At 46.8% G+C, this 13,028-nt stretch overlaps 2 protein-coding genes across 2 annotated transcripts in view; both read right to left on the reverse strand.

The window, feature by feature from the left end:
- Nucleotides 1-3,200, reverse strand: part of LOC119461373 (trithorax group protein osa-like) — a 169,290-nt gene extending 166,090 nt beyond the window's left edge. Inside the window, 1 exon segment of the mRNA XM_037722667.2 lies at nt 1,390-3,200. Within this exon segment, the coding sequence (XP_037578595.2) occupies nt 1,390-2,271 (882 nt within the window). The 5' untranslated portion in view covers nt 2,272-3,200.
- A 2,849-nt stretch (nt 3,201-6,049) lies between these two features.
- Nucleotides 6,050-13,028, reverse strand: part of LOC119461375 (protein downstream neighbor of Son) — a 35,347-nt gene continuing 28,368 nt past the window's right edge. Inside the window, exon 11 of the mRNA XM_037722669.2 lies at nt 6,050-12,224. Within this exon, the coding sequence (XP_037578597.1) occupies nt 11,877-12,224 (348 nt within the window). The 3' untranslated portion in view covers nt 6,050-11,876. The remainder of the gene's footprint in view (nt 12,225-13,028) is intronic.

Consider the following 13,028-nt stretch of genomic DNA (forward strand, 5'->3'; position numbering starts at 1 on the left):
TGCAATAGTGCATCAGTATTTCTCTTGTTGCAATACTGATGCTGCCAAATATGAGCATGCAGCCACAAATCTAGACGCTGTACTCATGCCATGGAATATACGGCATTGTTACCAGAATCACATTCCTAACCATCCTGCTGTCTTGATCGCTAACACAAAAGTACTTTCACAGTTCTCCCAACTTTTCTTATAATAAAATATAACAGACACATTGGTACATTTCTGCTGACATGAAAACCACGAGATGTTCAAATCAGTGGGCACGAGTTTTCAAGCAGTGCCCTATTAACCAAGACTGCAAGAACGCTGAGGCTGTAAATTTTGCAGATGGCAAGCTGCCCGCAGCCCTTGCTAAAGCCAACACAATACATGGCGACATGGTGTACAGCAACTGCACAATAACAAACTTCAATTTTGTTCTGTTCATGCGTGGATGCTGCTATTTGGCACACAGGTTTTATTACAGCAACATGAAAAAAAAAAACAAAAAAAACACTGTCATACTGTAGTTTGCCTTAGCCCATAAACAGACGCGCACAAGCCCAGAAACAGTACTGACCTATAAGGCCATTGAGCGGTTTTGTTTTGTTGGTGTATACAAAACGAAGTATGGCTTGTTTATCGACGTTATTGGACCAACGAAATGCATAAGTAATATAAAACGTCTGCAGAGATGTGAGAAATGCAAACCGGAAACATTCTGCACAATCGAAGCACCCGTAATTATCAGACTACGAAGGGCATATAGGTCACAACATTCCAGTAGTTCATAACAAAACATTGCTCGGTTTTTCAATGGGACGTATTAACCTCCATCGCTATTTCATCGCGCTCTATGGCATCTTTCAGGACGCTATAATGATTGATCAGCGCAATCCGATTACAAATGTCGTTTGTTTACAACGCAACGCGACCCATCGAGCCTAAGACGACGCTTTTAACCGTTCCTAAGAAGCTTCAGGCACCGCTCACTGAGCGATCTACAATTTTTTTCGCCGTCCCAACGGTGTGGCGCGCGCGCGAGCTTGTCACGCGGAGGCCAGAATCTGCCGTGGCCACGTTATGCGTGCTCGCGCTGCTGCACCTACGGTCGCGACACGTGCGCAACGAGGCGCGAACCACGCGTTTCTGTGCGGGCGCTCAAACGGCACGGGTAAAAGAACGCATCGGCTAATCTTGCAATCAGAGCACGTGTCGACGGTGCAAGCTTAGCCACAGGTTGCGTCGCGTGCAGCCCTCCAAAAAACGTTCCCGAACTTCGACAGTGGCCTTGCGGGTGACGCCAACGGGAGCTAGGTGGTGGTGGTCGCAGCACGTTTCCAAGGCTCGCGTGGACGCGCAAGCTGCGCTCGTCATCGCGTGGTCGTCATGCAAAGCAAAGACACTCACCGGCGGCCTGTACATGGGCGCGGAGATCTGCTGCGGGTAGGAGCCACGCGCGCCGGCCCACGGCGAGTACTGCTGTCCCACGTCCGCCATGCCCTTGTGCATGGAGTTGTACTCGCCGTAGCTGTTCTGGTAGCGGTGCAGTGGGTTCGGGGACTGCAGCAACTGATTGAGCGTGGGCGTGGGTCCACCCTGCTGGCTCAGGCTCGGTCCCGAGAGGAAACGCTGCGGCGGCGGTGCGCCGCCGTTGGCGCTCGGCGGATAGCAGGGCATCATGGAGGCCGCGCCAGGCCGCTGCGGTCCCCCCATGGGCCCCATAGCGGCCCGCGGGCCCTGCGGATATCCCGGCCTCATGTGTTGCTGGTTGTAATGCTGGTAAAGCTTGCTCTGAGCAGGGTCGTTGGCGTTCCCAGGTAGATTGGGGCCGCCATGTTGGCTCGCCATGTAGCCTCCCCGATCCGCATACCCCGTGCCGTAACCGGGCACCGGAACGTGGTTCATGCTATCCGGAACGTTCCGGAACTCCTCGCCTACCATCACCGAATCCCGCAGGTTCGGATTGTAGGTTCGGAAGTCGGAACCGAGTCGCTGTCGATCGGAAAAAGCAGCCGGATCGCCGGCGACAGCGCTAGGCCTAGCATTCAGCTGGTGGGTACCTCCATCTTGGAAGTTATCCATTGTCAGTTCTCGGCCGATGTGTCCGCTGGCGTTGCTCGGAGATTTCACTCGGTTGTTCACCATCACGCCGGCCGGAATTTCGTCCGCGCTGAGCTCTTCGCCCGAAGCACCATTCTTGAGTCCTCCGCCGGATCCGGGAGGAGGCAGCTCCGCGCTGTCTGCCGTTTTTTGTTCACAATTCAGCAGGCTCTGCGCTGGCGCTGCCATACTGCCACTAAGCCCACACCCTGAACGGTCGCATCCTCACGCGGCGCACGTAATCCGGCTTCCCGGAGGTCCGCCGCGCATCTCGGACCCCGATGATGCTCACAGTCACCACGTGTGTTGGCCTGGAAAGCCGCAAAACGATGCTTACACGGGCATGGCCTTATCAACCGCACGCACACTATTATTCTGGCCACTTCGAAAGCGGGAACATCTGTGAGAAGGAAAGTAAGGATAACGGAATCCCTCCGCACGCTTGTCTCGTCCGCACAGGGTCACCGATCACCGTCGATGTCCACTTGATCCAATAATCCACTTCAAATAGTTGGTCCGACTGGCACACACCACCGCGCATCGACCCGCAACCGACATAAATTTTCGACGCGAGGGACTACTTTTTTGCAATTAACCGCGGCCGCGGAAGGAGCGGCCCGCGGGGGGCGCTGCGGTCCGGTATTTTCGCTCGCTAGCTCGATATAAAATGCATTTCAGGTTGGAAAAAACGCTGCGAAGGCTCTAATAAATGCCTTTCCAGCCGTACGACCACTTCTCGAGCGCCATAAAGCTCTATCGAGCGATTACCAAAAGAAAGCGCTCGCGACAACACCGCGCAGTGACTCATGTGCGAATACTGCCGACGGTGGCTCTTTTTGTGAACTTTTTCTCCGCTTTGCCGTTTCTGGACAAATTTTCGCGCGCTGTCAGCCGTCAAGCACGTCAAAATTGGCTATCTCGCATCGCGGTCATGAGCGCATCAACTTTTCCTCGCGGTGCTGGTCAGCCTAAATGTGGTGTAATGCCAGGAAACGCGTCACTCAGGAGGAGAACGGTGTGACCCGTCGCCGCTGCGGGCCAAACGCAGGCGGCGCCACCGTCCACGCAACGATCGGCCGCTCCTCGGTCAATACGTCGGAAAGCCTTGCACCGGCGAAATCCACGCACACATGAATCGCACTGGCCGATCTGCATCTCAAGTTGTTTTTCCCGCTAAATCGTTTATCGCCAGGGGAGGCGTGGTATTCGCCGACGGCTCCGCCGGTGCCCTCGTGATTGCGCGCGCCGGCTTTTCCTTCTAGCTTCTCAAGGCGCTGAGCTGTCACGCGCTTCGTGCTTTTTTTTTTTTTTTTTCTGCCTCTTCTTTTGTTTTGTTTGTCAGGAATGAGGAGAGTCAGGCGTTGTCTTGTCTCTCTCTCTTTTCGCTGCTGCGCTCGTAACTGTGATTGTCGAGGAGGTTAAGCACAAATAGACGCAATTCGCTAGGATGCTTTCTTTCATCCCGCGCGCGCGCGGCGTTCGGGTTTAAATCCTTGGAAAAACTGAGGACTTTGCGCCGCACACGCCTCGTTTTCGTTCGCTAAGTGGAGTCGCTTCGTGATTCGCCTAATGTAGACTGCGCTCTTCGTGTGCTCTTTATTGCGACACCAAAGAAAACGGCGCGCGCACTCACCGTGCCGAAAATTAAAGTAGCCGAGACAGCCTTTCGAATGACGCTAGTACTTTACGAAATTTTTGGTAACTTCAATACTGGTTGAGCGATGGTACAGAGTCGGCACTCGTGTGATAGGCTGCGATTACGGTCCACTTTCCGCGAATGTACATTATAAGTTCCCAAAATAATTTCCCAGGATCGCTTCGAGCCCATTATTTTCATCACTGTGACATTTTTTAAATTTTTTTTTACTTGTTTTTACACGTTCTAAGCTATCAATATTTATATTGTGCCATGAGTGCATATTACCCTTATGCTCGAAACGAATTTAACTGATATACTTCTAAAGGCTCGCTGTGGGTTGAACAGGGCTGGGAATACTTCTTAAAAATGTGTATCTTCAGAACTTACTTTCATTTCTATGCAGAAACACATTGGTTTGTCAACATGTCATCTTTGCACCTGTCGAGATAACTTTGACAATGACACAGACAGGAGACCTCATACTTGATGCACAAATTGTGGCACGCTGCTAGAATTGCTAAGAATTAATGTTAGTGTTCATAAAACATTCTTTTTTTAGAAGAGCGTTTTAGTATAATGCCAACATCACCCTTGGCAAACACAGTTCATTAGCCTTTACGTTAAGAAAATTATGTAAAAAAAATGTATAGCCTCATTATATACAGACACTTACATCTGGCTATTCTGCACAATATCAGACCAACTCAAAGAATGAAAAAAGTCATTTATAAAATAGAGACATGTGCTACGCTTAAAACAAAATGTTCATGCTATTTATTTTGAAAGAGTTTGTCTAGCTGGCATGAACTGCCCGCATTTCTTGTGTCTCGTATTGTGCAACACTCAAAACCGTCATGAAGTGGTTCAGAGTGGTGCAGGTGAATCGAACAAAATTTAATAGGATCTCTTTTTTGAGATGCACACATCGGCCCTGTGCGCTACAATATTGCCTGCTGCAACCTCCCAAATACACACATATACTCCACTAAACTTGCAATTTGTGTTGGGTGCAAGGCCCCGCACAAATTCATTACGTAGCAATGCAACAAATGGACACAAACAAGAGATGACACAAGCGCAGTCTTTCAACTGAAGCTTTAAAGAAGACCAGTCACAGATGTATATTGACACAGTTGCACACGATCCAAGTGTGCACATTCATCCTTTGTTAGAGAAATGCAGGGCTGACTTATACCTACCTGTGCATGCTTATATGATGCATTTCGGCTATCTCTCAGGTGGGTACACTTTGATGCTCGTGTCTCACGATATCAGCATTTGCAAATCCGGTGTACAACCACATGGGCAACAATGGCTAGACAAATGGGAGTTAGGTGTGCCTCTTAATTATTAGTTGTGCTGTCTCTCAGGCAGATGGTGATGCAATGCCCAGCAATTAAAATGCAATACTGGGACCACATGGCGGCCGGCACTTGTTATGCTACCAATGAGTGCTGAGGGGCCAAATGCACCATGAATAACATTCTCACCATCATATACCACAACGCATCGATTTCACTACAGCCCAAAAATGGAACAAGCACCTGCAACCCTGCACTCAGAGTATCATGATTAAATCCTTCAGCACTGTACACTCTGCAACAGGTCAGTTCTCCAAACTGCTAGCACCAAAGCTGGGTCACAGGTGCATTTCTACACCATATCTTAAACTGTAGTGATTGGCTAGTTAGTTTGATGTGGCTTGTAGTAAACAATGCCAAGGAACGTGCCAGCTGACCATAAGGTGGCTTCCATCTTGGGCAAGATATGGTTGTCACAAGGTACTTCCAATGGCAACAACTTACGGGAGCACCATGAATGCAGATTCATACTAACATTGCTAGAGGAAATCTTCCACTACATTCATTTAAGCAGCCCAAGGATTGATGCATTGTACATGGATCATTAGATGATTTTCAAAGATGTGGTAATGGTTTTGCTCCTCGAACCATTATCTTACAATGTGATGCAGACTCTACGCACTGCGTGAGAGGGTCTAAGCAAAGCTGTGGTGAGCTGGCAAGACAAAACAGTGCATTTAGAGGTGCACAGGACTTTGGCAACAAATGCAGCCGTCAGCCCAGACAGTGGAGAAGTTTGTTCCAAGTTCCGTCTTCCATTGAATCTTGGCCCAACGTAAATAGGTATATCAACTGAGATTTCACTAGTTTAACCTTGTGAAGGGCACTGCAAGTGCTCGTCATCAAAATGCCAACCTCTAAGAAATGCAGGGATTTGTACCTCCAGCAAACTTTCTGAAATAGCCAGCCTATACGAACAAGGAGAGGTGAATTAAAGCATCATATTAAAATATAAACAATCCAAAGAGAAAATAAATAGTTTATTTCTGTCCACATATGCTGTAAACAAAACAGTAGAAAACTCCCACCCAAACATACCCATCAGTGCTGAGAAGGTGAAAAGTGCAACATGAGGGGATGAAGTGAAGCCAGAACAAAAGAAGACTAACTACATTTTCGTCATGTGATGAGTTCATGATGCAGGACTGCTTTTCAAGTTACAAATCGACAAAAACACATTCTAGCAAAATATGAGTGCCTTTACTCCAAGAATCCCTTCGTTTTGTCGTACAAGACTACCCGAAACATTGCATACACCAGGCTGAAAGCAGGCAGCCTCAGACAGCCCGTGATGATGAGTCAAAGAGACACTAAGGCGTAAAGCCCGAAAATGGCTATGTGAAGTATGCTGAATGTGTAAGACTTCCCGAGTGCTCACACGCAAAATGATTAAAGATGATGGAAATAAAACAGCACTGGTTGTACTGATGATCTTTATACAATGTCACTTAAGGCAGTGCTTGCAAATTCCCTTGCCAGTCGTCTGGTAAAGGAGACCATTGTTGAACTATGACTGGCTGTTCCATGAGCCAACCGCCATTTTAAACAACCATGGAATCACAGGCGTATAAAAAAAAAAAGGAATAGAATAAAATTGTGTACTATAAACACTTGCATTCAAAATTGACACAAATAACTAAAGTTACAAACACAATCAGCTGAATAACACCTCCACGTCATCTTAAGGTACATACGGTTGGTTCTTACTGCTTTCCGACTTTGACCGTAACAATGCGGAGCCCACTCTAGATTGGAGTCGGAGAAACCATGTCCGAGACGAATGTTCACCAGCTCGCCAGAGCGATCAGATGCTGGAAGCAAAAAAAGTGTCGGAGCTGCTTCTGTTCTAAAAGAACAGCTGGCACGCCAACAACAAAAGCTGCAGCAGCCATGTGACCGGAACAAGAGTGGATCTCGGTCATGCTATGAGGGTGACGGTGGGGAAAACATTCAAGCACAAAGAGTCGGAGGGTAACAGTCTGAAAAAAAAAAACAACAAATTAATATGTTCAGAGCGCTCGATTTCAGCCAACCGCATGTACCATTAAAACCACAACGACGCTAACACCAGCACACATTTTACAATCGCACAACTGTCACGAGGGGACAAATTACACTGGATGACCACGCAACCTCAGCAACAATGTCGTGACAACACAAACAGATGCACACAAGCCTACACAGACATAACACGGATGAGTGTTGGTATAATGAATCATAATTGTGTCTTCCTTTTTAAACAATCAGCTACATACATATCAAGCAAACTTGTGAAATTTGCATCAGGAGGTTAGACGTAAAAAGTAAGGTGACAATTTTTATTTAAAACACGAAAGCCAGATGGGTCGTCATTTCACATAAGGTAATAATGCATCACACTACTTAACTACACCAATGAAATACAATACCTCAATATTCAGAACAGGCTTATAATAAAGGAAGACTTGCAATTGTAAGGAAATAGTCGTCCATAAAGTTCAGCACCAAACCTTTTGGCATGCCACACCACCACACTAAAAGTACTATTCTCATACTCACGGTCTTGCTGGTCATAGTCACGGTCTTACCATGAACATCTGCACCGTTTTAAAGTTCTCCCTCCCAGACCTTAGTTTGGCCTGCTTCACTTTCTCTGCCATAACCGGCTAGCCTCCACATTTCTTTGTGCTCGAGTTCAAAGCCACTTCACTTTGCTTACAAACTCTTGGCGCTGCATTTCCGTTCCGTCCCCATTTGGATGACTACTGCTCTTCTCTTGCAAGCCTACTGTGCCACTTGCCTTGAAGGGAGGACATACCAAACGCTTGCAGCTTGTTCCCTGCCTTGACAATTAAACTGTCTACCTTGAAGGAGCAAGTTACGATGTCCATCGCATAGCATTCCCTAGTGTAATAGCACAACCGCAAGCCTCCTCTTTCATTCACTAGTGAGCAAGAGTCGGCATTGTGCAACGCCTTCAGCAGACACCAGTGGTAGCTGTCTACATGCCCTCGCACATTCTATTTACAGCGAACAAGTCTTTGGTCGCACTCAGCGTCGGTCTAGCCCGTTTTTGTGTATGCACGTGCAAAACCTTTACAATATGGCACACACACAACTTGCGGACCTTGCACTCTTATCGAAATCAAATTATTGTGTTCAACTTCAACCCAAGCAACACATGGGCAATGAGGAATGCCGTAGTGGGGGGGGGGGGGCTCCGGTTAAATTTCAACCTAGGGTTGAAATTTAACTGGACACCAAAATTCAAGAACAAAAGCATTTTTCCATTGCAATGCAGCAACCATGGCTGGAAATTGAAACTGTGACCTCGTGCCAATTAGTGACCACAGTGGGTTGCCTTGTACCTTAAACCTTTCCGCACCTTGGACAAGTTGGGTTCATCCATGCTTTTCCGGTAAAAATGGCCAAGGACGAGCTCGGCTCGACAACAGTACTTTGTATTTTCTAGCAATGTCATGGACAAGCCTACATTCGTCTTGGTGCTTAGTGCTTTAGGTAGATGGCAACACACAATTCATAGGACAGCACGCAAGCAGAAACAAATTTATTCTTTCCGAGGAACTAAAACATTTTGGAATTTGAAATTTTTAATAATAATTTGGCCCCTTTTGGTCAGCAATCGCGATAATGGCACAGCACGGAAGGGGTTAAGTGCTGTCGTTGACTCCTTTGCCAAAGGTAAGGTAGAGCAGTGCAGCTGTAAACCATAAATATACTGGCAGCTTTTCACTCTGATGTGTAGCAGCTGAAACCTGCACAGATCTCAGCAAAATTCTTTTGATTCCTCTTTCTGTCTTTTGCATTCCACATGAGCTATCATGACAAATAAAATCCACTACCTCATCTAATCACCCACATACAGGCTCTCAATTCACTTGGTTTTCCACAACAAAACAGCTGCAGACCTGCGTCACACGTTGCCTATAAGACAGTCTCGATATTCTGAGCACTGCTGCATGTACGTACATTCAATATGGGGGCAATCACTGTGAAAGCTTTCTAGAACAAACACCATCGTGACTTCATCCCCTACCCAGTAATAATGCCTGCTCACGCCATGCAACTGCACAAAAATGACCCAACGTTACTACAAAGCAAAAAACGCAATGAAGCAACCTGTGGTTCAAGTTTTACCATAGACAACTGATTGCAAAAAGAAAAAAATTGTCGCAGTTTCACCCGAAAGGCAAAGCATCAATTGCAATAGCAAATTAGTAGAGAGCTATACGGAGTAAGGATAGTAATTTTATCAGCTGTATAAACTAGGACATGCAGCAACACCAGCAACACACAGAACTGTCGTCGACGGTGTCGGCGTTGTCGGCGTTTTGCCTGCGTTCACACCAAACGCGCGCGGCATTGGTGACTGTTGCCTGTGCCTCTGGGGGCGGCTCGGACGTTTTTGACGAGATCAGAATGAGACACTCGTCGAGCTGCGTCGGAAATCTTACCCACCTTCTTGCCTCGCAACGTTTTTATTTAAATACGCATTTGGTGCCGCAGCTAAACGTCGCCTCCCCTCCCTCCCGTCCCCCCACAGCCTTCTGCGTGACGGTTTGTCGCGCAGAAGGTCTGCACATTGCTGGTGCTGCTGCATGTCCTAGTTTATGCAGCTGATAAAATTACTATCCTTACTCCGTATAGCTCTCTACCAATTTGCTATCGCAAGTCGCGTTTGCTCTCTATATATGGCGATTGTAAAGGAAGAAAGAGACGCATAATTCTGCAGCCCTTCAGGGAGCACGGCGCAGAACGCGCGTTTGCTCTCGGGCGTGCGTTCGCTCCACGTGAAGGCACGCGTCCCTCGCGCCTTTTCACTCACACATACAGCGTCCGGAGCGCGGTGCCGATTTCATCGCCATCGACATAATACGGAACCTCATGGCGACGGCGACAGCATAAATCCTCTTTGGAGTGTCCATATAATTTCTATAGCAATAAAAAGCTACTTGTCACTCTTTAAACTAACAAAAGCTGCTCGCAATGTTACATTGATAAAAAATGCTCAATGCTGAACACACAAAATTCAAAATGTACACAGTAGCCATCAGGTAGAGCAAAGCTTTGACAAATGGTGATCAACACAGCACTGCAGGCAAGTTTCTCAGAGCCACACAAAGTGCAACAGAGCATCACACCACATGACAAGAGCTTCCCACACACGCTGCAAGTACCAGACACTACATTCAACCAGCACATGTCGCCCACATAAATACCATTAACATTTTACCAGTATTGCCTCTCGCATGACACAAATTTATGACAAAACAAAACGGGCACTATGAAGCACCTACACTCCACCCCAGTATAGTCGAATCTCGTAGTAACGAAGTCCAATTCAACACTAAAATACCTTCGATATATCAAATATTCATTATAAGCAGATATCTTTTAAATGCTGGATATTGGTAAGAAACTTTTTAGATTTACTTCATTATATCCGACAATTTGTAATACCCGCATACTTCGTATTCGATTCGACATAGTTCCCAGCAGCAGTGTAGAGGCTACAAATGTTGCTGGCCAACGTGTAGGGTGAACGTCATCGAGAATGTGTTGATCCATGCCCTATCATCTGCTTATGCCTGGGATGACTCCCTGCAGTTAACATCAACATGCATAGTTCATTCCTACGGTAGAAGCTGCAAACACGCTGCAGCACACTGAAGTCAATGTCGCCCACCCTATTCATGCACTTTCTCTCTATGCTAATGCGCAAGCGCTTTTTGGCCAACGGCACTTCCCCAGCCTGGTCATACTTGGCAGGCCAATGGTACATGAGCATTCACCGACATTTGTAAGTGCTGGTGCCCTCTTGGTAATAGAACATATGGCCTCTCTGCTCCGAAAGTCCTTTCCAGGGCTCTCTTAGTTCACTACCTTCGTACACAAACTGGCTTTCCAGCAATACATCGTTGACACTGCAGGCAACACACCTGACGTCATATGGCACAATGCAGCACACTACCCAGTTACCGACGTCCACTGTTAAACTATACTGTTTTCAATAAATATTCACTTTTTGTTGCTACAGTCATGAGTTGAACTGTTTCTCAGGTTGTAAATAGAATATGTTCGGTGGTGGACAGTTTTATCTCTAATTTGTCAGACAACAAAGATATAAAACTATTTCGTATTCTTGCACCTTTGCATAAGAAATAAAAGTTCTGAAGACATTGTTCGACGCATCTCCATAGCTCATAAAAGGTTATTCCTACATCACTACATATGTCAATCTGTGTATTGTTGCCGTAGGTACAAGCACCAAGTGTTCCTTGCAAACACTATATGCACCGTGCAACAACAGCCTCGGAAGATTTTGTAGCCTTCACATTGCTGTGGGAAACTACTGAGATGGTCTGAAGCCCAACAAAACAAATAACACCTGCATCACAACTAAGCAAGTCCCGTGCCATAGTCTTTAAAACACGGTAAAACGCTTGTGGTCGATCCCCAACTGTCACCTACACAAGTGTTTGGGCATAAAACAAACGAGTCCTGACGAAGAGGCCAGTAAGGTGCTGTTTCGCCAGTCTTCAGGCTGGTCATGAAGTCGGTCTCTCAGCCCAAATGCAAAAAAGCAGTGAGATGAAGCACACACTGTCCTATCTCACAGGCGCGGAAGTGGGTCTCCACAGAAGCTGCAAAGGCAGCAAGCAATGCTTGCAAACACCCACAGCCTCGAATTGGTGCATCATGACTGCCTTGACGGTCCCAATCCTAATGGCACAAGCAATGATAACAAAACCACCGAGTTTCTCGAACAGTGCTCCAGCTCAAAGCTGGCATTGCTAGAGGCAACCAGAGATGTCATAGCTGCCGTCCTCGACTTGGACGCGGGTGAGCACAGGTGTCGGTCCATCAGGTTTCCCGCACATCCGCTGCACAAAGGGCAGTGACAGACCGCAGTCCTTGAGCGCCTCAGTTGCGAAAGCAGCAGGTGCAGCTGATGGCTGAGGGTGGAAGGCGTTGAAGGCTGCCGTGGGAGTGTCGGGTGCTGCCACAAACGAGAAGGCCCCCCTGTCCTGGCTGCTCCCAAACAGGGTACACAGGCCATGCAGAGCACTGGGAAGGATAGGTCCACTCATCTCCACCATGTGTAGTTCTGTGTCATTTTGCTTGACCCAGCCTTGACGCACCTAATGACAAGAGAGACGGCATCTCGGTGCTTGTTCCAAAAGAAGCAAGGACCCAAGAAATGAAATTCAGTTTTGGGGTTTAATGTTTTGCAACTGCACAGTGGTTTATGAGGGATGCCGCAGTGGAGGGCTCCAGATTAATTTCAACTACCTGATATCCTGGATCAATTTTGACCACCTGAGTTTCTTTAAAGGGACACTAAATAGAAACACTAAATGAGTTTAGATTGATAATGTTTTCTTCAAAAATTCTATTTGAAATAATTGGGCTGACAAATTGATTGCTTACTAGGAGAGAAAACCAAGCCCAAACTTTGAGATCTTAAATTTCGCACCGAAACCCCGGCACAGGTATGCCAGTGTGACGTAACAGATTTAAAACATTTTATAGTGTTTAAGCTGCCCTCACGCAGTGAAAGTTCTCAAAATTTGCTCTAAACCCTCGAGCAGTGTGTCAGAACGGAATGAAAACAAAAACGAAACAAAATGATATTTTTGACTGGAATGAAAACGTAACCAAAACATTATTATTTGTTTTGGAGTTAAACCGAAATGTTTTTGATCTGTTTTTGGTTCAAGGGGGAAGTCAGCAATACGAAACAACCGACGTCAGGCAATGTCAGAATTAGCACGTATCTCATGCAGGCATAGTGCTAGTGATAGCCGGTAGAACACTCCACGAATCTAAGCCTGTCGCTCAGTGCACTAGCAGATTGGCATCGTAGCAAAACCCAGGGTTTGCACACTAAGAGCTTATCGATTCGGGTACAGTGCTTTGCTACGGAAGTTTTATCCTTCGTTTGT

This window comes from Dermacentor silvarum, chromosome 8 (assembly GCF_013339745.2).
Source record: "Dermacentor silvarum isolate Dsil-2018 chromosome 8, BIME_Dsil_1.4, whole genome shotgun sequence".
Taxonomy (NCBI): domain Eukaryota; kingdom Metazoa; phylum Arthropoda; class Arachnida; order Ixodida; family Ixodidae; genus Dermacentor; species Dermacentor silvarum.